Source organism: Adelges cooleyi, unplaced genomic scaffold (genome assembly GCF_023614345.1).
Source record: "Adelges cooleyi isolate 19-005CV unplaced genomic scaffold, UGA_ACOO_1.1 ACOO_flye_CR_arks_rails_tigmint_CR_PRNA_23, whole genome shotgun sequence".
In the NCBI taxonomy this organism is placed as follows: Eukaryota; Metazoa; Arthropoda; class Insecta; order Hemiptera; family Adelgidae; genus Adelges; species Adelges cooleyi.
Window position 1 is genome coordinate 8,507,720 of NW_026095893.1, and position 21,653 is coordinate 8,529,372.

General features: G+C 29.0%; 3 protein-coding genes across 5 annotated transcripts; 1 reads left to right on the forward strand and 2 right to left on the reverse strand.

Annotated features, from left to right (window-relative positions):
* The first annotated feature begins 1,357 nt into the window (after window positions 1-1,357).
* Window positions 1,358-20,332, forward strand: LOC126835878 (uncharacterized). The gene is made up of 2 exons (XM_050568733.1): window positions 1,358-1,515; window positions 19,707-20,332. Exon 2 carries the CDS (start codon window positions 19,715-19,717, stop codon window positions 20,330-20,332), a length of 618 nt encoding a protein of 205 aa, XP_050424690.1. The 5' UTR covers window positions 1,358-1,515; window positions 19,707-19,714.
* Window positions 3,857-10,256, reverse strand: LOC126836019 (uncharacterized). Of its 3 annotated transcripts, XM_050568966.1 has the most exons (4): window positions 10,026-10,253; window positions 5,832-5,894; window positions 5,464-5,688; window positions 3,858-4,482 (listed from the first exon to the last, which is right to left on the reverse strand). In XM_050568966.1, the coding sequence occupies exons 3-4, from the start codon at window positions 5,686-5,688 to the stop codon at window positions 4,219-4,221; spliced, it is 489 nt and encodes a 162-aa protein (XP_050424923.1). In that variant the 5' UTR covers window positions 5,832-5,894; window positions 10,026-10,253; the 3' UTR covers window positions 3,858-4,218. The 3 variants fall into 3 exon arrangements, with proteins under 3 accessions (XP_050424920.1, XP_050424923.1, XP_050424922.1); XM_050568963.1 differs by lacking the exon at window positions 5,832-5,894 and having other exon boundaries at window positions 3,857-4,482; window positions 10,117-10,256; XM_050568965.1 differs by lacking the exon at window positions 5,832-5,894 and having other exon boundaries at window positions 3,860-4,482; window positions 10,026-10,249.
* On the reverse strand, window positions 11,461-19,414 carry LOC126835877 (tubulin polyglutamylase TTLL6-like). Its single transcript, XM_050568731.1, has 13 exons — window positions 19,279-19,414; window positions 17,585-17,715; window positions 17,350-17,506; window positions 16,350-16,450; window positions 15,788-15,916; window positions 15,464-15,689; window positions 14,831-15,001; window positions 13,681-13,788; window positions 13,518-13,613; window positions 13,230-13,457; window positions 13,050-13,148; window positions 12,010-12,138; window positions 11,461-11,613 (listed from the first exon to the last, which is right to left on the reverse strand). Exons 1-13 carry the CDS (start codon window positions 19,369-19,371, stop codon window positions 11,461-11,463), a joined length of 1,821 nt encoding a protein of 606 aa, XP_050424688.1. The 5' UTR covers window positions 19,372-19,414.
* Window positions 20,333-21,653: the final 1,321 nt, after the last annotated feature.

A 21,653-nucleotide genomic window follows, 5' to 3' on the forward strand; every position in this document is an offset into this window, starting at 1 on the left:
CCTTGAACAGTTAGGTAATACAAAAAATATATAGTATTTATAGTCATTGTTTAATATGCTAACAGTTAACTCAATAACAACTAAATTGTATAATTGCGGCAAGAGGTAGCTATGTAGTATGTATAATTAAGGAACAAGTCAAATTAAATTAATACAATTTAATGAAAATACAATTGGGGACATTGAAACTTTAGTTGCATACATTTTATTTTAAAAACATTTTAATTTATAAGCTGTATTATGATTCAAATAAATCATTGTTTTTTTTTTAGATTTAAACTACCCAGATTTACAGTAAAAAAGTAAATATGTACTTAAAGACATTATTTAAACAATTTTTTTAAATATTATATTTTTTACACAAATATGAAATAACAAAAAAGAGCAATATCATACAAATTACATACAATGTTAGTAAATTTGCTTTATAATAAAATCAATACGTTATTTCAATATATAAATTTACCATGTATACTATATGTCATTGATGATAAGCAACTTTTTCCAATATATTGTAATTATTTTATTAATACTAATATATATTATTATCAACACTTAGGTGTACAATTTCAATTGGGATGTACACATGCTATTAGAATTAGTTAAATATAGCATAATATAATATTTCAAGTTACAATATCAAACTTAAATTAAAAAGTAAAAATAATTAAGCGTATTAAAAAATTATTACCTCACAACTTAAATGAAGCATTTCTTGTCTTAACGCATATCGACCATATTGAAACGGGTTTTGTAATCTTTGTATGGATTTAATATGAAAATGATCATTATAAAACAGCATTGCTATCTGTTCATATTCATAAGTATTTTTCCACAATGGAAACAACACATAACTGACGGAATACATTTCAATAGGTACATTCTCCCATTCTGCCGGGAGTTTGCTAAGCACATAGTTAAGTATGGAATTATCATTATCCATTTCTAAGTACAACAACTATTTGAAATTTTAGTAATAATGTGTTATATTTTCAATTAGTTAAAACGAAAAATAAAAAGAGAACTTGGTTTTAACTAGTTATTTACTAATATTTCTTGTTACTGTTAAACTAATATTTGCAAATCGTACTATTAATTATTATAATTAGAAGCTACTAGTTAGAACTAGGTTAATTCAATAAAATTATGTATGATTATAGTCTAGATTAGGTAGTTGATATGAACTATGTAGACAAGTGTATAAATTCATATAACAGAATTTTTTTTTTTTTTTGTATCAAAAAGGTGGTAACGGTTTTACTAGTGATACCTGTTTTGTTGTGTAATGTGTTTATTTTATGCATGTCTGTGTAATATTGTGTTTGAGATATCAATCTCTGGAACCGCCATACTGATTTCTTTGATCGGCATCCCGACCAATGAAAGCGTACGTCCCAGCTAATTTGTATTTCAGAATTCAGTTTCAGAGCACGCAGGTAAGAACCACCACGGAATAATCTAAATAACTAAGTATAATGTAACAATCGCTAAATAACACGGATCGTCGATATGATGGTAAGGGTCCGTTTTATTCCATTTACAATTGTAATTACCTTTGATTAATTACTATTTTAGAAAGTACTTTATCCTTTAGGTTCACGACAAATGTATCAACAATTACAAATGTCTCCCTATTGTATTTATCGTAACAATAATCAATCGGCAATCCAATTAGTTAGATAATTGATTTTGTAAGGCTCATAATATTTGAAAAATTTACTGAAATTTAACACAAAAAGAGAATATTTTATATACCAAAGAACGAACATCGTAAATGGTATTTGTAGGATTTTTTGGAGAATAGAAATTATAGAGATAAGATGATTTAAACGTTTAAGGGCATTTTTAACTAATTATAATAAAATGTCGAGTGGTCTATAAAAAATATTTTGTTTTAATCAGTTTAAACATGATGAATAAATAAACTAACAAATGGCAAACCAAGTTCAAATTGTATACATTTGTTGTTAATAAAAATTTAGAAAGTATAATTTACAAATAGATAATGTTTTATGTTATGACTTATGAATACTATCGTTATGCATACTGATATGTGTACAGGATGATTCATTAAGGATAAGACACTTATTTTCTTCTAAAATTTTTGAAGCTAAGCTTCTTATAGGACGCCTGGGCGCTGGGGGATCAACGAAGAAAAACCATAACCTAATAGCCGTATGTCTGTTTGTCCTTAACGCATTACTACACCATTCATCCGATCGCCATGATACTTTGGAAAGTTGTTGAGTACACTCCCACGAAGATTTCTGGCATAGTACTTTTTGAAAATTCCACCCCTAAGGGTAGCCTCTGACACGAATTTTTTACTTTAAATACAAATCCGAATATGTTTATTTTCGGCTGCTAACACAAAATAAACAATTGATTTGTAACCGTAGTAACCACGGTAACCATAGTAACAGTATCATTGACATACTCTAAATTCTAAGCATAGCTTCTGCCGGGGGTTCTGTGACCTTTATTAGGGCGCAATGTATAGGTTATTTGTCACTAAAACTTATTATTAAGCTAAACATTTTAATCATAATATATATTACCATAGGAAAGAAGGTTCTATTTTTATATTACATTTTTTTTCAATTTATATAGCGCATGTAGGTAGGATCTGTTTTTGTACAAAACCTTATGTACATATTTACTTCAAATGTACTGTTTAGTGTTTCTGTTTCTAAGAATACTTCGATTTAAGTTTTGAAAAAACATTTGGATTCATCATAAATCATAACATTTACTAGAGGAAGGAGGGAATGTCATAACAAGGTCGAAAAATATGTTTAGATTGTTTTTGGACTAAAACCACGACCAAGTTTAGTTATTTTGTAAAAAAAAATATAATTAACGTTGCCATAATATCAGTAGGAGTTCCGCCACAAAGAGAACAATGTTCCGGAGGGCAAGACGGTGCGTTTTTTTCATTATTCCAAGTATAACGCTCAATACATAGTTTAGAAATAACGACTATTTTAACATTTTTAAATGACTGTAACTTTTTAATGAATTTTTTTTAAAAAAACGCACCAATGTATTTGCGTCGAAAAATATAACGGAAATATTTTTTATTAGTGAATAATTTTCTGCTTAACTAAAATTTATATTTCGAATTGTATTATTCATTAAAATTCGACTTAGTTAGGCGAGCTAGCTTTGTATGGCGGTTGGCGAACCATGGGAATTGTTTGGCTTGGCTCGTGTCATTGTTCAGCTCGGCTAACGCTATCCAAATTTTGCCGATTACCAAAGCAAGGCCCTGAGCCACGCGCTGTAAATAATTACTAAAACCATCTAATACGATTTAATGTTTTATACGTCTTAACTCTTACCAGTGGTAGAATCAGTAATTAACCAACTAAAAATAGAAATTAATTTATTAGTTAGAAAAAAAACCAGCTATCTATATACGTATTGCGAGAGCCTTGATTAGCAAAATACAACGTGTTCTCACTTATTTCATATCTGTTTACATCATAACTTCTTGGTTTTGCGATGACTGCATTTTTCACGTTCCTATCTATAACTGTTTTACAATTAAGAACCCAGTCTTATTTTTTTTTTCAAAAGATAAGCAAAAACACTTTGATGTTCGTTTCAACAATTTAGTATTACTTCATTTAGTTACAATATAACAACCAAATAGAATAAACTATTAAAAACCTGTAAAAAGATAATAATTTTATTATTGCGTTTCTAAAAAACTAAAACCTGTACAAAACATATAATCTAATTTATGGAATCAAGAAGGATCTCTGGATAAACATTAACACAACAATGTAAAGTTAAAAAACCTAATTAGTTAAGTAATATATTTAATATAAAATAAAAATACATGAAATATAGTGTACTTATTACAAAAATAGTAGGAAAAAATTACGTTTAATGACACTTTCATTAACAATAACATTTAAAACAGTCCTGATACATTAGTAACTTATAAGTTCTAACTAATAAATACTGCATACATATAATAATCAAGTAGACTTTGCGTAATTAAAAATACGAAGTATAATGACAGTCAAAACTCTACTTCGATTAATTTACTTAACCGGTTTTAGGATTACACATAAATATTTATAATGACTAATATAATTATAGTCATGATATTATATAATATAGTATAATATGAGTAAAATATTCAAAAACAGTAAAAACGTAATAAAATAATCAGTTCATTAAAATAATATGGACAAACAAATTTAAATTTTAAGCAAATTCAACAACATACTTAATGTAATAATCACATTGAGTTTTTATTGGGCTTGTAATTCTACTTATAATTAATACACACAAATTATGTGTGTTATCTTGATAGCGATTTACTTGTTCAAGTAGACTACTGAATGTTGAGTGAAAAACTGGATGTTTATCATAAACATCCTCAAATGGTAGAGTATATCGCCTATAATCGCATGTATGTTTCAGCGCTGTTTGTAAATCATTTCTATGTACTCCGTGAAAAGCTATAGTCTAAAAAAAAATTTTTTTTTTAATTTCATACTTGTGACTAATTCAACGATTTTATCAACACATTTTACGCTAAAATTATAAGTGAACCCGAATAACGGGAAAACATTTCACTATTTTAGGTTTATAATTTTAAGTTATGCTTTTTTTAAATATTAAATTTTGAAATAAATTAAAACTGTTACAAAAAGTCAGTTGTAATCAATCGCTGATGATGGTAACATTGCTGCCGAATTACACCTATATACTTAAGTGTACTATTTTTTGGGGTTAAGGGTTTATTAAATATTTAATAATTTTATTTCTTTGCTAAAACTAAAAATGTTAAGCTTCTTAAAGTGGTCCGATTTCGATAAATATTGTTTTGTTATAATAAGGAAAGCTTCATTAAGGGTACATTCAGTTACAAAATTAAATTTCTAAACCCCATAATCCAAATTGGAATAACACCATGTTTTTTTTTTGTAATGTAATCGAAAATTCAAACCCAATACGCCGACAACCGTATAGAAATGTTTTTTCTTTCAAATAAAAAACAAATAACTACTGTGATAACTGTTATTTTTCCCATGGTCATTTTTTAACATAAAATTGTATAAGTTAAAAATTATGCTATAAAAGCTACACAAATTAATCTGAAAATAAGCTGCCGCCTGGCATAGTCGAAAGTTATAAAAACAAACAAGCTTTTCTCATATGTTGCCTATTTTTTATGGTTTAAAAAATAGTCACAACAAAGTCTTAAAAAATCTCGTTGGGGATATCGATGCGGTATTTACACTGTCATTGGATTTCGTTTAGAAAGTATCAAAAAATACCAAAAGTTGAGGTTTTAACATCCCGTACGCGAGCGCTTGGAGGTTAAATGGAATAGAACCAAAATAATACGGTTTTGCGTGTGCCACTGAACGTATTCGACTAATTGTACTTGAGAAAAGTTATTTTATTTGAAATGATAATATCAGAAAATAATTCAGTATATACCTCGCAATAAACACCAAGCATTTCTTTCCGTAACATAAACCGGCCGTATTGAAATGGATTTTGTACTCTGCTAATTTTTCTTATTCGTAAATTGAAATTTGAGCTTATATTTCTGTATTCATTTGTATAGTCTTTTACTTCTACAAGTATGTAACTCGTGTCATAAACTGGTGGGTTATCCCATTCATCAGGCGTGTTTTTCAATACAACTGAAATTAAACTCATCTGAAAACAAACCACCATACTATTATTAGTAATTAGGATTTTTTCTAATTATAAATGTCTTGGGCGATTTTTCATGGCCCAGTATATAATCCCAAAAAATGTGACCATTAAAACTGTTCCGACAGTTTTTCAGGATAACATACCTTTTATCCGAACATTTTCATAATACCGGTGTTCTGCCCTACTAAGCAAACTTAGTGCCGTAACTAAAAAAAAAAAGTGTTAGCTAAAGAAAATATGTACAATTAGTTTTTACTTGGCTTTAAGATTATTTTATTCTAGTTATGGCGCTTTTTCTTAGCAGGGCAATATTTCGGTACCTTAAAAATACACTACAGATATTATCATATCATATCATGATGTCGTAAGCAGAACAACGCGGTTCAGTGACAAAGTACAGGGCTTCTATTCACAAAAAAAAAGTAAATGTCCATAGCTTTTACTTGTTTAACTAATTATTATGTAAACTTTTTCATTGATAATGTTATTGATAATATTGTTATTTTTTATTATTGCAGAATTATCTAACTGCAAAATACCTAGTACATAAAGAATTAATAAATTTAATGGTTCATTAAACATTTAGTGAACGTTTATGCAACCCGGCATTAATTTTTTAATTATGAAATGATGATTTAAAGTTAATTCTAAATTAATTAAAAAATAATACCCAAATCTAAAAAAAATCAATTATCTGTATAACCTTTTTTTTTTAAATTTAGATGATTTTATCTATACAACACACGTTTCTTCTAGCGCTGAAACTACTATCTAAACTTTGGTGCATACGATTATATTGATATTGATTTAGGTAAATTGTATGGTAATATTGTAAGTATTATACTGAATATTCTACACTATTACAATGTTGATTATTATTTTATTACTGTTTATAATCTAAAAAATGTCATATTGCCTATACCGGGCTATACTATAACCAGTTCAACATTTTAAATTTTAAATTTTTGGCCGTACAGTACAGGCTGGATGAAAAATCTGATCAGCGGTTAGAAGATATCGTAGATCCAGTCACACACAAAAAAAAAAAATCAAAACACATTATCGTAAAAACAACAGTACCTTATAGCTTCGCCTCGAAGTAAAAAATTATTGAAATTAATTTTTAATTTGAACACTAAAAAACTGTTTATTTTTAATATTTTGGTTTGGATTATTAGAATACAATTAATCCATAATCCATAATGTTGGATTACTGGATAAAAAAAACCCATATTCCAACAACTAGGAATTATTGGAATCTGTAATCTGTAATCCAAAAATCAGAATTACTGGAAAAAATATAATCCAATTTTTTTATTAATCTCGGATTACGAGTAATCCGAAATATCATTGTAATCGATTACGTATTATTAGCCGTTTTAAAAATGTATGCACCTAGGTTTGGATGATTGTTCAGCAAACTTTTGAGGTAGTGGAGTGCACCATGCCACCTACCCAAAAGTCTTATATAAGACTAAATTTCCCTATCAATATTTTTTTTTTAAGAATTCAATAAGTATTTACTATAATACAAAAATATACACATAATATAAAGTTACATAATATAATAAAACTATATTCGGTTATCTAGTTTAGTATATAAATCTGTAAAATATGCAGTTATAGTGATAACTATAATTATCGTTTTTACCGATTGTTTTAAATGAAAATTGGTTTCCTACATATCCTAGTAAAGTAGTTAAAGAACTTTAATTTTTTTACAGAATTAAAATTAGACCATCCTAAGTAGGCGTAATTTTGTCAAGCTTTTAGTTCTAAAAATACCAATGAAATTTAATCATTGAAAAAATTGAGTAAGTTAAAAATAACACTTTCAAACTTTTACAAATTTATCTGTAAATAGTTGAAATTTATTAAAACCCCATTTTACTAAAATATTGCCTACTTAAACTTCTTAAAACCCATACGATTTCAAACCCCTTATAAATCAATCGGAGTGAACACGTTTTCTATTACTATTCTTAAAAACAAATTGTTGATGATATTTATCAAATACTATAAATGACAATAACGGAAGGCTAGGTCTTTTTAGGTGCTTATTTCCCCTCCCCCCAATGTTAGTGTAGCTATATATTGTAAAAAATATACCGTATGCATATTATGTATGATAATAGTTTATATTTATAAGCCAATGTAAAATTTCAATTTTCAGTGTAGACTTCGTTTCAGAATAATCCTATTTTTATTCCTTGATTTGGGAAACACTGTTATTGGGGGAAAAATTCTGAGTCAATACAAATTAACATTGACCTTCCAGTATTGTCATTTATAGTATTTGTATTTATCTAGATAATATGTAGTAGATATTATAACCGAAAAATGGTTTATTAAAAAATATATATATATAATTTAATAACTATTTGTATTGTTGACTGTTGTATATACAAATATAATGATTTAAATATAAACAATAAACAATTTTTATATTTATAAACTACAGAAATAAAAAATTAATTATACACGTATGTAAATTTTTTTTTTTTTTGATAAGTCAGTCGACCAAATGGACTTGGCTGCCCCCCCTAAAAAATGACTCCGCTACGCCCTTATTACATCGGTAGAGCTGCAATTTGTTTTTTTTATGGAGGGGAGGTGAACATAAGTTACGTCGTCAAAAAATGCAGCCAGAATCTCTAATTTTTTTTATTCAATACACATTTAATATTTAGTTTTTTTACATTTTATTAAAGGCATATCATTTTAGAAATTGTCTTATGGTCATTAACATCCGAGCACTATATAAACACGTGTAAACACTACTCCTGATGTGATGCGCCACTTTTACCAAATTGCATGCGTTACACCAAGGACCTTTTGGCTTTTTTCCATTGTACACTTTTTTCCAATGACAAGTTTCTTGTCAGATCTTTTTAACTTTAGTATTTTAACTAAACTTTAAACCTGTAACCTCCTTCTAGACTATACTAAACCTAGGATATTTTTGGTTAAGAGGAGCGAAGTGTCGGCGCCGAGCGAGCGAGTGCCAACACCAGATGACCTGCTCACCTGCCGTCCTTATCAGTTTGAATCTTGCCCACTGATAAGAAACTCATCATAGACATTGGTAATTTATGCAATTTGGAAAAAGTGGTAGCAACCAGGCCCCGGACACTGATAAAAATTAACACAGGGAAGATACTTATCACACAAAAACGCGGCGGCCGTTATCTTAAATCTACACCACTATAATGTTAATGTATCCAAATAGGTCTGCTTAGAGCAGCTGAGGAAACTGGTCAGCACTAGACAGGAAAGTAGATGTAAAACTATAAATAACAATTTTCTGTGAAACTGAAAAAACGTGTTATCGCCAATGGACAAAGACTATATTCGTTCGTCGTTATTCGTTTATTATTCTTTAGTAGTCTAGGATCTCTAAAACCCCACAGTCCTACATAACCCTACCTTACCCTAAATTAATATTTTTATTGTTGATTTTATGAGCCTGTATAGTATTCACATATTCACTGGCCTTGCTCTCAATTTGGTTCTAATAATTTAATTTTAAACAGTAATATATTTATATTGTGTAAAAACTAAAAATATTTATATTATTAAATTCTTTACATAAAAAAAAAAAAATGTATTTTTGCCGCCAGTACTTTTGTGGTGGCTTACGATTAACAATATATTGTGTCCCCTTCCAGGTGTCACGTTTTATATAATCTTAATCTGTTAGCATATTTGTCAGGTTTCATTGAAACCTGACCATCGACTACTGAATATTGAGTACAAACGAAGTTATTAAACTTTGCGGTACTTGTGTATTGTACGGATGCCCCCTCCTATTTTTTTCAATATCAGAGGGTAGTTATAGCAAAAAATGAATTTTCTAAGTAGAAGGAAGTATGTTTAATAGGAAATAATAAAAAAATTTACAAATTTTGTGATGTCTGTGATCAGTGGTGTCCAAAAGTCTAGGTCGGCGAGTTCAAAGTTCAAACACGTCGCTGCCGCCGCTCTTGGTTACCAGGCTAATTTGTTAACTTCTTCTTTAAATTAAACTTGATTTAACTTTAAACCTGTGACCTCCTCCTTGTATCCTGCAAGCCTAGAATACTTTTTAGTTTAGCGGAGCAAGCCTGCAAGCTAGTGTCAAAACACTAGGTGACCTGTCGTTCTATAGGAAGCTATAGAGGGGCGGATGGGGGTAAGTAATTGCTTCATTAGGAACTGTATTAATGTGTAGTGTGATTTATTTTATCTAATCACCCTATGATATTGAACAAATAGGAGGGGGTCCAATACACAAGTACCATAAATCAAACAAAAAATAATGTTCTTTAAAATAATTATAATTTTAAGTTTGTACTCACGGTTTTATTTTTTAAAAATGTATGTTTGTAGTTCAACAGTTGTCATAGGCAACTGCGTTGTTCAAAAATGTTATTAGTATTATAAACTAACGTTGGTTAGGTTAATTTGCATCATTGAATAAAACAAAGCGAACACTACACTAACACAAATGCAGTCAACAACAAACCAAGCAGTTGAACGACGGACGATTACTGATTTACTAACAGTAAACAGACTACAGACACCAGAGTGCTGACTACAGTGACTGTTTAGTGTTTACCAAACCTAATACTCGTCGCGCAATAACCTTCAGCCTTCTCGGCCTCGCCCTTTGATATTCTTATAGAACAATTTATTAATAATAATAAGATCGTATGGCCAAATGAAATATTTTGGGTGACACTATATTTTAGTTGTTTTTATCATAATATATTTTTTTGCGAAACAAATTTACAAACTTAAACAAAATAAGTTATAAACTAATTTGCCATTACCTTACACCTTAAATAAACAAAAATTAATTGTTCTAAGTCAGGCGCCTATTCCATTTTACCCTGGTTGGCGGTACATTAAAAACAAAATGTTGTAGATATATGTAATACATAATAAATTCGATTTATTTTTAGTTTTTTTTTATAGCTAGCATAACCATGGATACTTATTTTTGTTGTATTTTTATTTTGATATAATTTATGTGATTTCAACATTTGGCTTGCTCATTATTTAATATATATATATATATATATATATATATAATACGTGTTATGTAAACAGTAGTTAATAGGTTTTATCTAAATGATAATGCATTTTTTGGATCAAAAATTTGAGGGCTTGGTACACGAGTGGACTAATTCCATTTTTTTACATTGTGAGGTTTTTCGTGCAAATTAGGTGTAAACGGTAAAAGTAATATATTTCTAATTTCTGCGCCACAGTGAAGTGTGAACCAAGTAGGTACCTACTTAGTTCATCCCAATGCCGCAAAATGATAACATGTATACTCCATTTTAGCACAGAGTAGATTATGCGAAAACCAATTTAGGAACCAATTACTGGAAATCGGCTGTGATGGACTTGGTTCCTTTGTACTCTGAATCTTCCAATTATTTGTAAACTATTATTTACTTATGAGCACATTATTCGACCTTCACCAACGAATCTCTTTTATATTAATCTGTCGCTATTTATAATGATGATTATATACTTTTATAGCTAAATGTTCTAATTCTTTTTGGCTATTATTATTTTCCTTACAATATTTGTTTGTATAATATATATTACAATTATTATTATTGTAATTACTTTAATGTAGGTAATACGGTATTATTGGTATGTAATATTAATAATTTATATGTTTTCTATCTTTGTTTTGTACTTTATATTTAATATAATTTAATGAGAAGCATCAAAGTCCGAAAAATAAATATTTAAAACAATCATATAAATAATGATGTACTAGTTTTTTAATTCATCGGTCATGAACATGATGGTCCATACAGAACATCCTTGCGAAGGTGGTCCGACTAATTTCTTTTTCTTCTCATAATTGGTATAATTTTCTATATCCTTTTCCGTCAAGTTGTTAAATTTTTCAAACGCGTTGTAAATCTAAAATAATATTCAACATGACAATACATTATTTTCAAAAAATGTATAAAAATATACTAAATACTAAATGTATAATATACAGCTCGTGTCAACACTACACAGTAGCGTGTCTGGAGCTCATTCTAGGGGGGTCGTTTTGCCATTTCGTTTGAGGGGGGATGAATGATGATAAGAAATTATAACGCCTTCTGAAATCAAGGTTTAAAGATTATCTACAAACTTTGTTCTGAAATGTTTGCCAAATAACTAATGTATTTTTTTACAAACACATTTCATCATCCAACAATTTCACCTCCTATCCCCCTCCAAGAGAAAAATATCCTGTGTGCGCCACGGTTATGTATAGGTAGTAGGTACGAACTAAGGATTGTCATAATTCATAATAATTATACTTACAATTTCTTTTATGCCCATATTGAACATAATTTTATCTCTATCTTTTAGACCAGCTAGTCTTTCATTTTCATCTACTATATTTATTTCCACGTCTTTCCAGCAATTCCAGTACCCTTTTCTTTTTTTATACTACAAAAATGTGTATACAAACTAATAAATATTCAAAGAAAATACATATTTTATTATAATTAACATTTATTAAACATATTTTTTTAGAAAACATGAATCCAAATTGCACATATTAACTTGCCACATTTTATAGTAGAAGTAACATATTTTTTTAATTTGAATTCTGAAAGTCCCATTTCTAATAGAGATAGATAACATAATAAATATTCAATAAATTTGATAGTTATCGTTTAAAAACATCAGATTTTAATTGTTATTTATTCATAGGTTGTGATCCGACTAAGTATTAGAGGAAAAGGGAAGGGCTAACTTTCAGCTTATATAAAATAATATTAAAATAAAATAACAATAGTTTTATGTAATTGATTCTATATGGATTTATTTAGTTCTTTCACTAATTCAAATCTTAGTATTTATTTTTGGAAAATTGTCCTACGATATTTGTCATATCGTTGTGTCAGTTCTAACGCCATCTAAATCAATTTTTCTAATTTTACAGGAGGCACAATAAACTGATTAATGTTATTCGAAAATTAGTTTGTTGGTGTTTGTTTTTCACCCATTTTCAGTGCTCCAAACACTGTTTGATCAGACCATTTGTGCCATAAATCGAACATATAAATCGGTAATATTTAACCCTCCGTTAGCCACGCGGGCTAATAATACTTCAGTCACACTTAAGTCAGACTGTGACTTAGCCGTTAGGTAAGAAAAGTACGCAGGTCACATTTAATTCAAGTGTGACCGAAAATCGACTGACTAACAGAGGGTTAATATCCAGAACTACCCCAACCCCTGCCTTTTAGCACTCCGTAACATTTGTATTTTAATAGGTGTTAAAACGCAATTTTTTATTATAAAGGCGCTAAATCCTCCCTTTCATTTGAAAAATTCATTAACATAATATTTACCCTTATACTTGAAATCGAAGACTGAACATCGGCAAATTGTTTTTTAATCTTAATTTTGAAGATCTTTTCATTCTCTAAACTAGGATTTGTCTCAATAATCTAATAATGTTAACAAAGATATCATAATAAATATATTTGTTATATATGTATTATGTTAAGCGTTTATAATTTTATACATACAGACGTTTGCATTTGAGCTGAATCTTTTTTGGCCAACGGTTTGTTAAATATATATACTTTAGAATTTTTTACATTAAAATTCGATCGAGTAGCCATCACTAGTTCTTTAGCTTCCGAATGAGTCGATTTTATATTACTTTCAACATAATTTTTAGTAGCATAATTTTGATGACATATTGATTTTCTTTTTTCGGTCATGGTCATAACAATGTCTGTATCCATAACGATCTACACAGATATTTAAAAAATAAATAGTGATAGTTTTCACATTTTAACATTTTACACAACTGTTTTATTTGTATTCGATCTCGAATCAATCATTGACACAGCATTTCTCAAAACGTGTAATGGCTTAAAAATTGATTTTTCTTTTTTTATTAACGGCTGCAAAAATAATTATATAAGCTTAATTACACATACATACATATTTTTTAAAATAGATTTAATATACTTCTTTTGAGCTATTACTGCAGCAACTACATTTTCTTATTGGTTCGCCTACGTCTTTAGATGTACTATTTTTCTCTGCTGTTTCATTATTAGTTCGTTTATATTTCAGCTAGTTATAAAAGAAAAATAATATTTACGCTATTGTAATATTAATAATATACTATTCGGACTTAATTCGCTTAGGTACCGTGGATTCTAAACGTATTTTTGAACAGTGAGTATTTTGAAAAAGCGTACTTTCATTTTGATTGAAAAACTTTTGATATGAATCGGAGTTTTTTTCTGAGTATATTAATCTATAATTACCCATGTTTTCCTTTTCCCATGTTCTTTTTTCTTCTTCGCATATTTTCTTGCATTCCTGAATTCGTTGTTTGCTGTAAATTATTTAATTATTTTATGCTAAATAATAGATGATATCGCCGCCCCGGTAGAACAATGACACAACTGCAAAATTTTGTAAAATGGACTAATTGCTTCAATTTGTTTAGATTTAGCGAACGCATAAGGTAGAAAAACATCGTAACTGTAGTTGTAATAATTAATTGCGCATTCATGAATTATTAACATTTTAGTGAAAAATAATTTGGTTTTTTGGTTCTCTTGTAAAATTTCAATTATTGCAGTTGTGTCGTTGTTCTACGGGGGCGGCGATATCACGAATTTTGATTTTAAAACAGATTCTTACAGACAAATGAATAATGATGTATCACTATTATTAGGTATTGTTGTTATAACATTGTAACCAGAATTATAACGGAATTGTCTGATAATATTTTAAAACTGTATCATTAAAATACAAACATAAATTTAATACAAGGCACGTTATTTTCACAGAAAATTATTGTAATTTAGTAGTTTTTCCTTTTGTTATTTATACTTGTGTTTATCATTTTAAAATAATATATAATTTCCAAAACGATTAGTCAACATTTCCAGTAGATTATTTTCAAGTTATACCACGTTATCACTTCTTGTCTAAGTTTCAAAAGTTAGTAGGGCTCTACCTAACAAATATTAAATGTTTTGAATACATATTTTAAAAGAAATGCCTGAGAATTGAAGAACTTAAGCAAATTTTTTAGTATTCTGTCCACATTTACGAGGAAACACTGATGTCTGAATTATATACCAAAGACTATATACCAAACATTTTTATCAGTGTTCAATATTCGTTGTTCCGCTTTCCATTTTTCTTCTTCAGAAACCAATTTTTTAATAGAAGTGTCTAACTGTAATAATTTGAAGGTATCTCTTAGTAATTCTTCTTTTACTATTTGATCAAGTTTAGTATCCGTATGGAAACTAGGCGAATGGTTGACCTAAACATGGGAAATTTATTGTATAATAATAATGTTACCTATTTAATAAACTGGTTAGAGTAATAGTCCATCAGTACAACTATACAAAAAAGACTTTCGTAATTTTTATACATATAGGGTAAATTAAAAAAAATGAGAAGTTGAATAATGAAAATCTTATGTAACTAACAGCAAAGACATGTTATTGAAAAACAGTGTATCTGTAAATTTTTGCATAATTTTGGACTATTTTTAATAAAACTATTAAGTTATAGTCCTTACAGGATATCCAGTTTAATTATTTTTTAAGTGTTTATAACTAGCCTAAATAATTGTTGTTATTGAGCATTCACTGTATAAACCAAGTTTAGTCATAAATCGCGATTTTTAATTTTGTAAAAAAGTATTTGCTCATAAATAATACAGATTAAAAAAATTGCACCAAAAGAATTATAGTATTAATAGCTAATAGTGATAACTGACTTCCAAAAGGTGTGGCTTGCAGTTCACATCGAGCAGTATATCGAAACCAAGTATCTCGAAACACGCCGATGTGTATTCGTGATTTGGAAAACAAGTTTGATAACTTCTATTGACGAAAGGATAGGCGACAATAACCGTTTTAATGATAACATCGTCGATTTTTTCCCATATCTTTTCTACGCTGTACTGTCTAGCCTCGAGCCAGCTATTAAGTGTCTTCAACCGACTTTTTTTTAAAGTACATTAAAAATGATTTGAATTATTTACGCGTTAATTCGAGTACGCGGTATTAATTATTAATACATTACTCATTAAAACAATTACCGTTTGCTTCCATACATTTCGTTGTCTATGTACATAGTATTTCTTTTGTTAACCGAATAATTTGTGAGATGCATAAAAAGATTTTTTAAATTTTTACTCGTTGGCTTTTCATACGGTTCGGTCGCGAGTCTATGAGGAAAACATAAAATGGTCACTAAATGACTCCACAGGCGATACATACAATAGTCAATACTATACTTATCTACATATGTATATATATATTAGCATGTATAGGAGCCAAACCTATAGGAAGAAAAAGGACATTCATGATCTGTCCAAACAAAATGTCCTCTTAAAGTTTATCAAGTAGACCACCATTTTTAACTTACTGCCTAGTTCCCTTCTAAACTAACGAATCAAAACCTCATCAGCTCATTGGGACTCTTCTTAATAATAGCAGCACCATAAAAACCGAGTGGGCAAGTTTTACGCTACTTAATGCGACTAGATTTATTGGTACCATAATTAAAAAAAAAAAAAAAATCACAAACTCGAGTGTCTACCCGGTTTCTGGCTGTAGTGTCTTATCGATTATAGCGTACAAGTATATCATATAATTTACCTAACGAGACCATCGTTGTACACGTAAATCCTAAGCGGATCGCATGACGCTATTAAAGTATAGACCCTCATGTCAAATTTATATCCGTCAATCAGTAGAGGCTGCAGGCAAAGTAAAAATATAGACAAAAGGTACAAAATTGTATATATATATATATATTATCTAACCTAGAAAAAAATGTTGCTACCAATGGAATTTTTTTTATTTGTCTAATAGAAGAAATGTTTAAAATTCCAGCTTTCTAGAGCTTTTTAGAGCTATATTCCGCCATTTGATTAACACGTAAAAATGTTATTTTTGTAAAAATCGTTATAACTTCAAAAACTTTGAAAAGCTGACACTTTCGCATTCAAAATGCTTTACTAAATATTAGATCTTGTTTTTTTTTATTGAAAGAAACAATAGTTAAATGATAAATAAAAATAAATTTTTAGTCATCATAACTAATTGAAAAAACTGAGAATAAACAACAAATGAATATAAATATTTTAAAGGTATTATTGTAAGCTTTCAAAACCATTTTTTATATGTTAATCAAATGGGTAAAATGTCCTAGACCGCTGAAATTTTAAACTTTCCTTCTTTTTGTAAATAAAAACGATTCAGGGGGTAGCAAAACAATTTTTTAGCATGGAACATGCTTTAGCCTAGGCCCCCCCCCCAGCCCGAAAACGATACTAAAGTAGCGCACCTACTTTAAACGTCTAATAACGTATAAGTAATAAGATGCCATTGAAATAGTAACGAGTCGTCATCGCCATGCATAACGTTTGACCAAAACACATAATTAAGACTATACTAAAATCATAAATCGCAAGGAGATTATAGATCAGAAAAGATCACTAATGAGGAGCCAGAAGACTAAAACATGTTCCATGTTTTATCATTTTAGCTCTTAGGATTTAAGTAGACTGTGACTTTTTTTTTTAGTCATATATATATATATCATCATTTTTTTGAAATGGCTAGAGATCTTTTTCCAAAACAATAAACGTATTACCTTTGACACGTAGTGTTGACAAATCAACTTTTCATATCGCGCAATGTTCTTCGTAGATTTCGTTAAATATATTCCGATTCCTTGGCAACCGACATCCGGCTTAAGGATGTATGTTAAGCCTTTGTGTTGACTCATATGGTCTTGTAATTTCGTAAAACTATTAGTATATTAATAATAAGTAGCACCTATAGTTTGCTTTAAATACAAATCAAGCAACAAAGAATAACTCGCATACTCGATTGGCAAATACCATGTCTTTGGAAAGAAATTGTAATCATTTGGGAATATCTTGATCATTCTGTTGAGGTTTCGAGCCAACAGATCCTTTCGACATATTTCCGTCATTCCGGGAAAATGATTAGTTTTCTGAAAATAACAAGATGACCAGGTAGGTACGTCATACAGTAAATTATGACTTATGAGTTCAAGAACAGACGATTTGCGCGAAAAGTGTGTCCTGGTATCAAGAATTCAAGGAAATAATGAGTCTTTGCCCACGGCAACTGAAGCCAAATAAAGAACATTTCAATGATCCATTTTACATCGCACCCAGGTACATAGTACCTGACCAATATTAGGTGTCAGGTGAAGGAAATATACTTTAGTTCATATACATTATTGGGTCAGGTCAGTTAACATTTTTTTTATTCTTCGCATTATTCATCATTTATATTATACTAAACATACCACTTATTGTACTATATCACTTAGGCACGGGCTTAGAACTCCTAATTTAAAAAATAGTACTTTCAAATTATTTTTTCTTCTTTACCTTAAGTTATATAAGAGGGCTAAGGGAGGCTTTAATGTTTATAATGTTTTACGCTTTGGTAAATGGTAAGTACTAGGTTATAATAAATTAAAAGAATATATAATTGAGATTATAAGCACTATTTTTAATATTAGGTATTGGTTGAACTACTAGTTTTTATATATTATAATCCACCTTTTATAATTTCACCTTTTACGCCTGCTCAATTTTTGAGGCGATTTGGTAGTGAAATCAGCCCGAAAACTTGACATTTTCGATTTTTTTTTTTAATGTTTTGTTCTCTGGGATGTGGAGAGAATGTGGATGGGTCGAAAAAGTCATTCTGTATGTTGCAAGCCTGAATTTTTGCACTTTGTAGACAAGTTGTACACTTTTGGATCTTGAAAATAAAGTTTGTGAAATCGCTAAAATTGCAATTCTTCAGTTACAGCAAAACGCTCTCTATACTTATTTTACCCACATCAGAATGAGACTAAGAACGTGAAATTCCATCGATTAGAAGTGGAGTTATTTCGACTTTTATGAGAGTACCTTTTTTCCCCTAAATTAATTCGCACCGGTCACTATAAACGTATAAAAATGTTATATTTTGTTTGAAAACACTTTTTTTTCAAAGATGAATCGGGGGAAAAAAGTTCGAAAAGCCTAGGATGAAAAATGAGAAAGTTAGCAATTTCACTACCTTAATTTGATCGGAAATCGAAAAATCGAGCACTTCTATTTGATTCTTAACAGTTAACAGGACATTTTCTATGTTTCTAGTGTAAAACTTAAGTACGCAGAATGCATTTTACTCACTCCGTGTCAGCTTAAGATCAAAAATCCCGATTTTGATATCGAAAATAGGTGATCTTTTGTAGGAAATAATCTGTTATGAAAAATATTTCCTAGAAAAAAAGTTATGACTGTTGTGAAACAGGAAGTTCGTTATATTTTACTAAAGCATAATAATAAAAGATGCTTCTTTTAGTTATTTTTTTATAAACCTCCCCTTTCTCTATTGCGCCTCTACTCAATGCAATAATACATTAGTATACAGTACTGAGGTTGAAAGAAATATATTTAAAAAATGATAATATCCTGCATAGCAACATTACACTACACTAGTTACCGATTTACGAATTATTGAAAAGAAATATGCGTGTAATGAAACTAACTTGAAATTTTTTCATATCTTTAGCTCTTTCGATGCTGATAGACAAATCAGACCAATACAAGTCCCAAGGTTGAGTAATGTCTAACTCTTTCATGCCCAATGATTTGGCGACATCGCCGACGACACGATATTTACAAGTTATTAAACATATGGTACTCCTATAAAATAATTGTTATGTTTATCTGTAATAAGAATACTAAACTAAGTACTTATAATTCATTGTAAACATCTTAGGTTATGTTTATTATTACTTCTTTTTTGTTCGTTTTCCCATAGCTCGATTCCAAGCGGTACAGTTGAGCTTATCACAATACAGGTCTAAAATACAATCATAAAGGTTGCCATGACTATTTGTAAACCAACGTGATGTCCCTCTACAATCAATATTCTTTGAAATACAATTATAGATGTATTAATTATTTTTTTTAGTTGATATTATGGCTCCGAATTCGATTGGAACTGTAGAAGGTGACAAGGAAATTCCGGATTTCGTTCAACAGTGTCTTAAGTTTGTGGCTCTTTATGAACCTGGAACATTTTCTTGTTCATCGAGCTCGTCATTAGAAAACGAGGATGTCGATGAAGATATAAAACGTATACTCAATGAACACAATCCACCAAAGCAACCCCTGTCGGCATACCAAGGATTTTCAAATATCTACAAGAAAGTTTCAGACGACATGGACACGGTAACGAATAATAAATCTGAATACAATGATTGGGGCGATGCTGTCAAAGACGTGTGCACGGTGTATCCGCCATTAGGAATTGATAAAATATTGCTTAAATCGTTACAAGATAAATTATTGAAATTTCAACCGGAAATTTTATTAGAATACGGAAATAACGAAAGCAAGGAGTTGAGAAAATGCCTAGAAGCATCTGTTTACGAACAAGGATTGAAAGAATTTGAAATAGCACAACCATATTGTGTAGCGAGTAAAAATTTGCATTATGGGAAACCAAAAATATGTCCAAAAACTATGCAAGTCTCGAAGAAAAAAGTAGAGAATTGGTTAAACAATTGCATAGATCAAAATCATATATTTTCGTAATATTTACACATTTTTATACATATTATTTAAAAACTATAAATTATTAATAGGTAATCAACTGAATATAAATGAAATATAGCTTCTAATAATCAATATTGGTATTATATTTTGGTTTATTAACTGAATTGAAATTCACAGGCATAGACATTTGAGTAATATTATAATTTATAATCATCCCGAAAACAATCAATTAGAATATTTTGTTGGAAAATAATTGTAATTTTATCTATAGAAATTACCGTGGTAGTCTGACAACGAAAAATAACTACCAATAAAGAATTCTTGTTAGTGTATAAATACTAAAAATTATATATTGTAGTTTAAGCTCTAAATTAAGGTTTTGCGAAAAATTGCCTATACTTTCTCCTTAATAAACTAATGGGTAGTGTCCTCTAAAGAAATTAATTTTTATTACTTTAAAAGAGTACTTGTTTCTGAGAAAAATTAAATTTACTTTAGTATTAGAATTCAGGGATACATGCAAAAGATTTTTCCATGATGTAAAAATGAATAAAATATATAAAAACTAATTAATAGCTATTATTAATTGACACGAGAGGTCACTTATTAATAAACATAAAATAGATTATTAGGTAAGGTTACCTAAATATGCAGAAATATATTGAGGTCGTAATTGCTCCAGTGGTTTGAGATTTAACATTCGATCTATTGTATTATCATTGTATGACAACATTGACAAACGTATTTAGGTCAGGTCTCTATTAAAAAGAGGAACAATTTAATAAAAATATAATGTACAAACTTATTATTACATATTACACGAATCTAGCAAAATAAAGGATGTTCACCTATTTTATATAAATATGTTTAGCCATTGTACTACAGATAATCTTACAATAAAATAAGTACTTACGTATAGGTACAAATATAATTATTAATTAATAATTACACACAAAAATAACCAAAGTAAATTTGTCTTCTTCTAAATTTGTTTTTGAATCCTTGACCAGTTTTAAATAATAAATTTCCATGGTTTCCTATACACATATTTACATACCTATTTTACTTGTAAACCATTTCTTATTTGTTAGACAATTTTAACATTGTACTACAATAACAAAAAAAATAAAATTCTTACTTTTATAAATAAACAATATGGTTGCCTATATTTATGTACATATTTTGCCTATCAAAATAGATTTTTTATTTTGCTACTTGTATTACCTATAGGCTTTATACAATATTATTGCAATAGTGAAACTAAATATATTTTATTTCATTCTTTCTGTTTTATTCACATTAGTTTTTTTCAAGATTATAACCTTATTACATATTGTCTTTTTAAAACCTGAAATCGTAA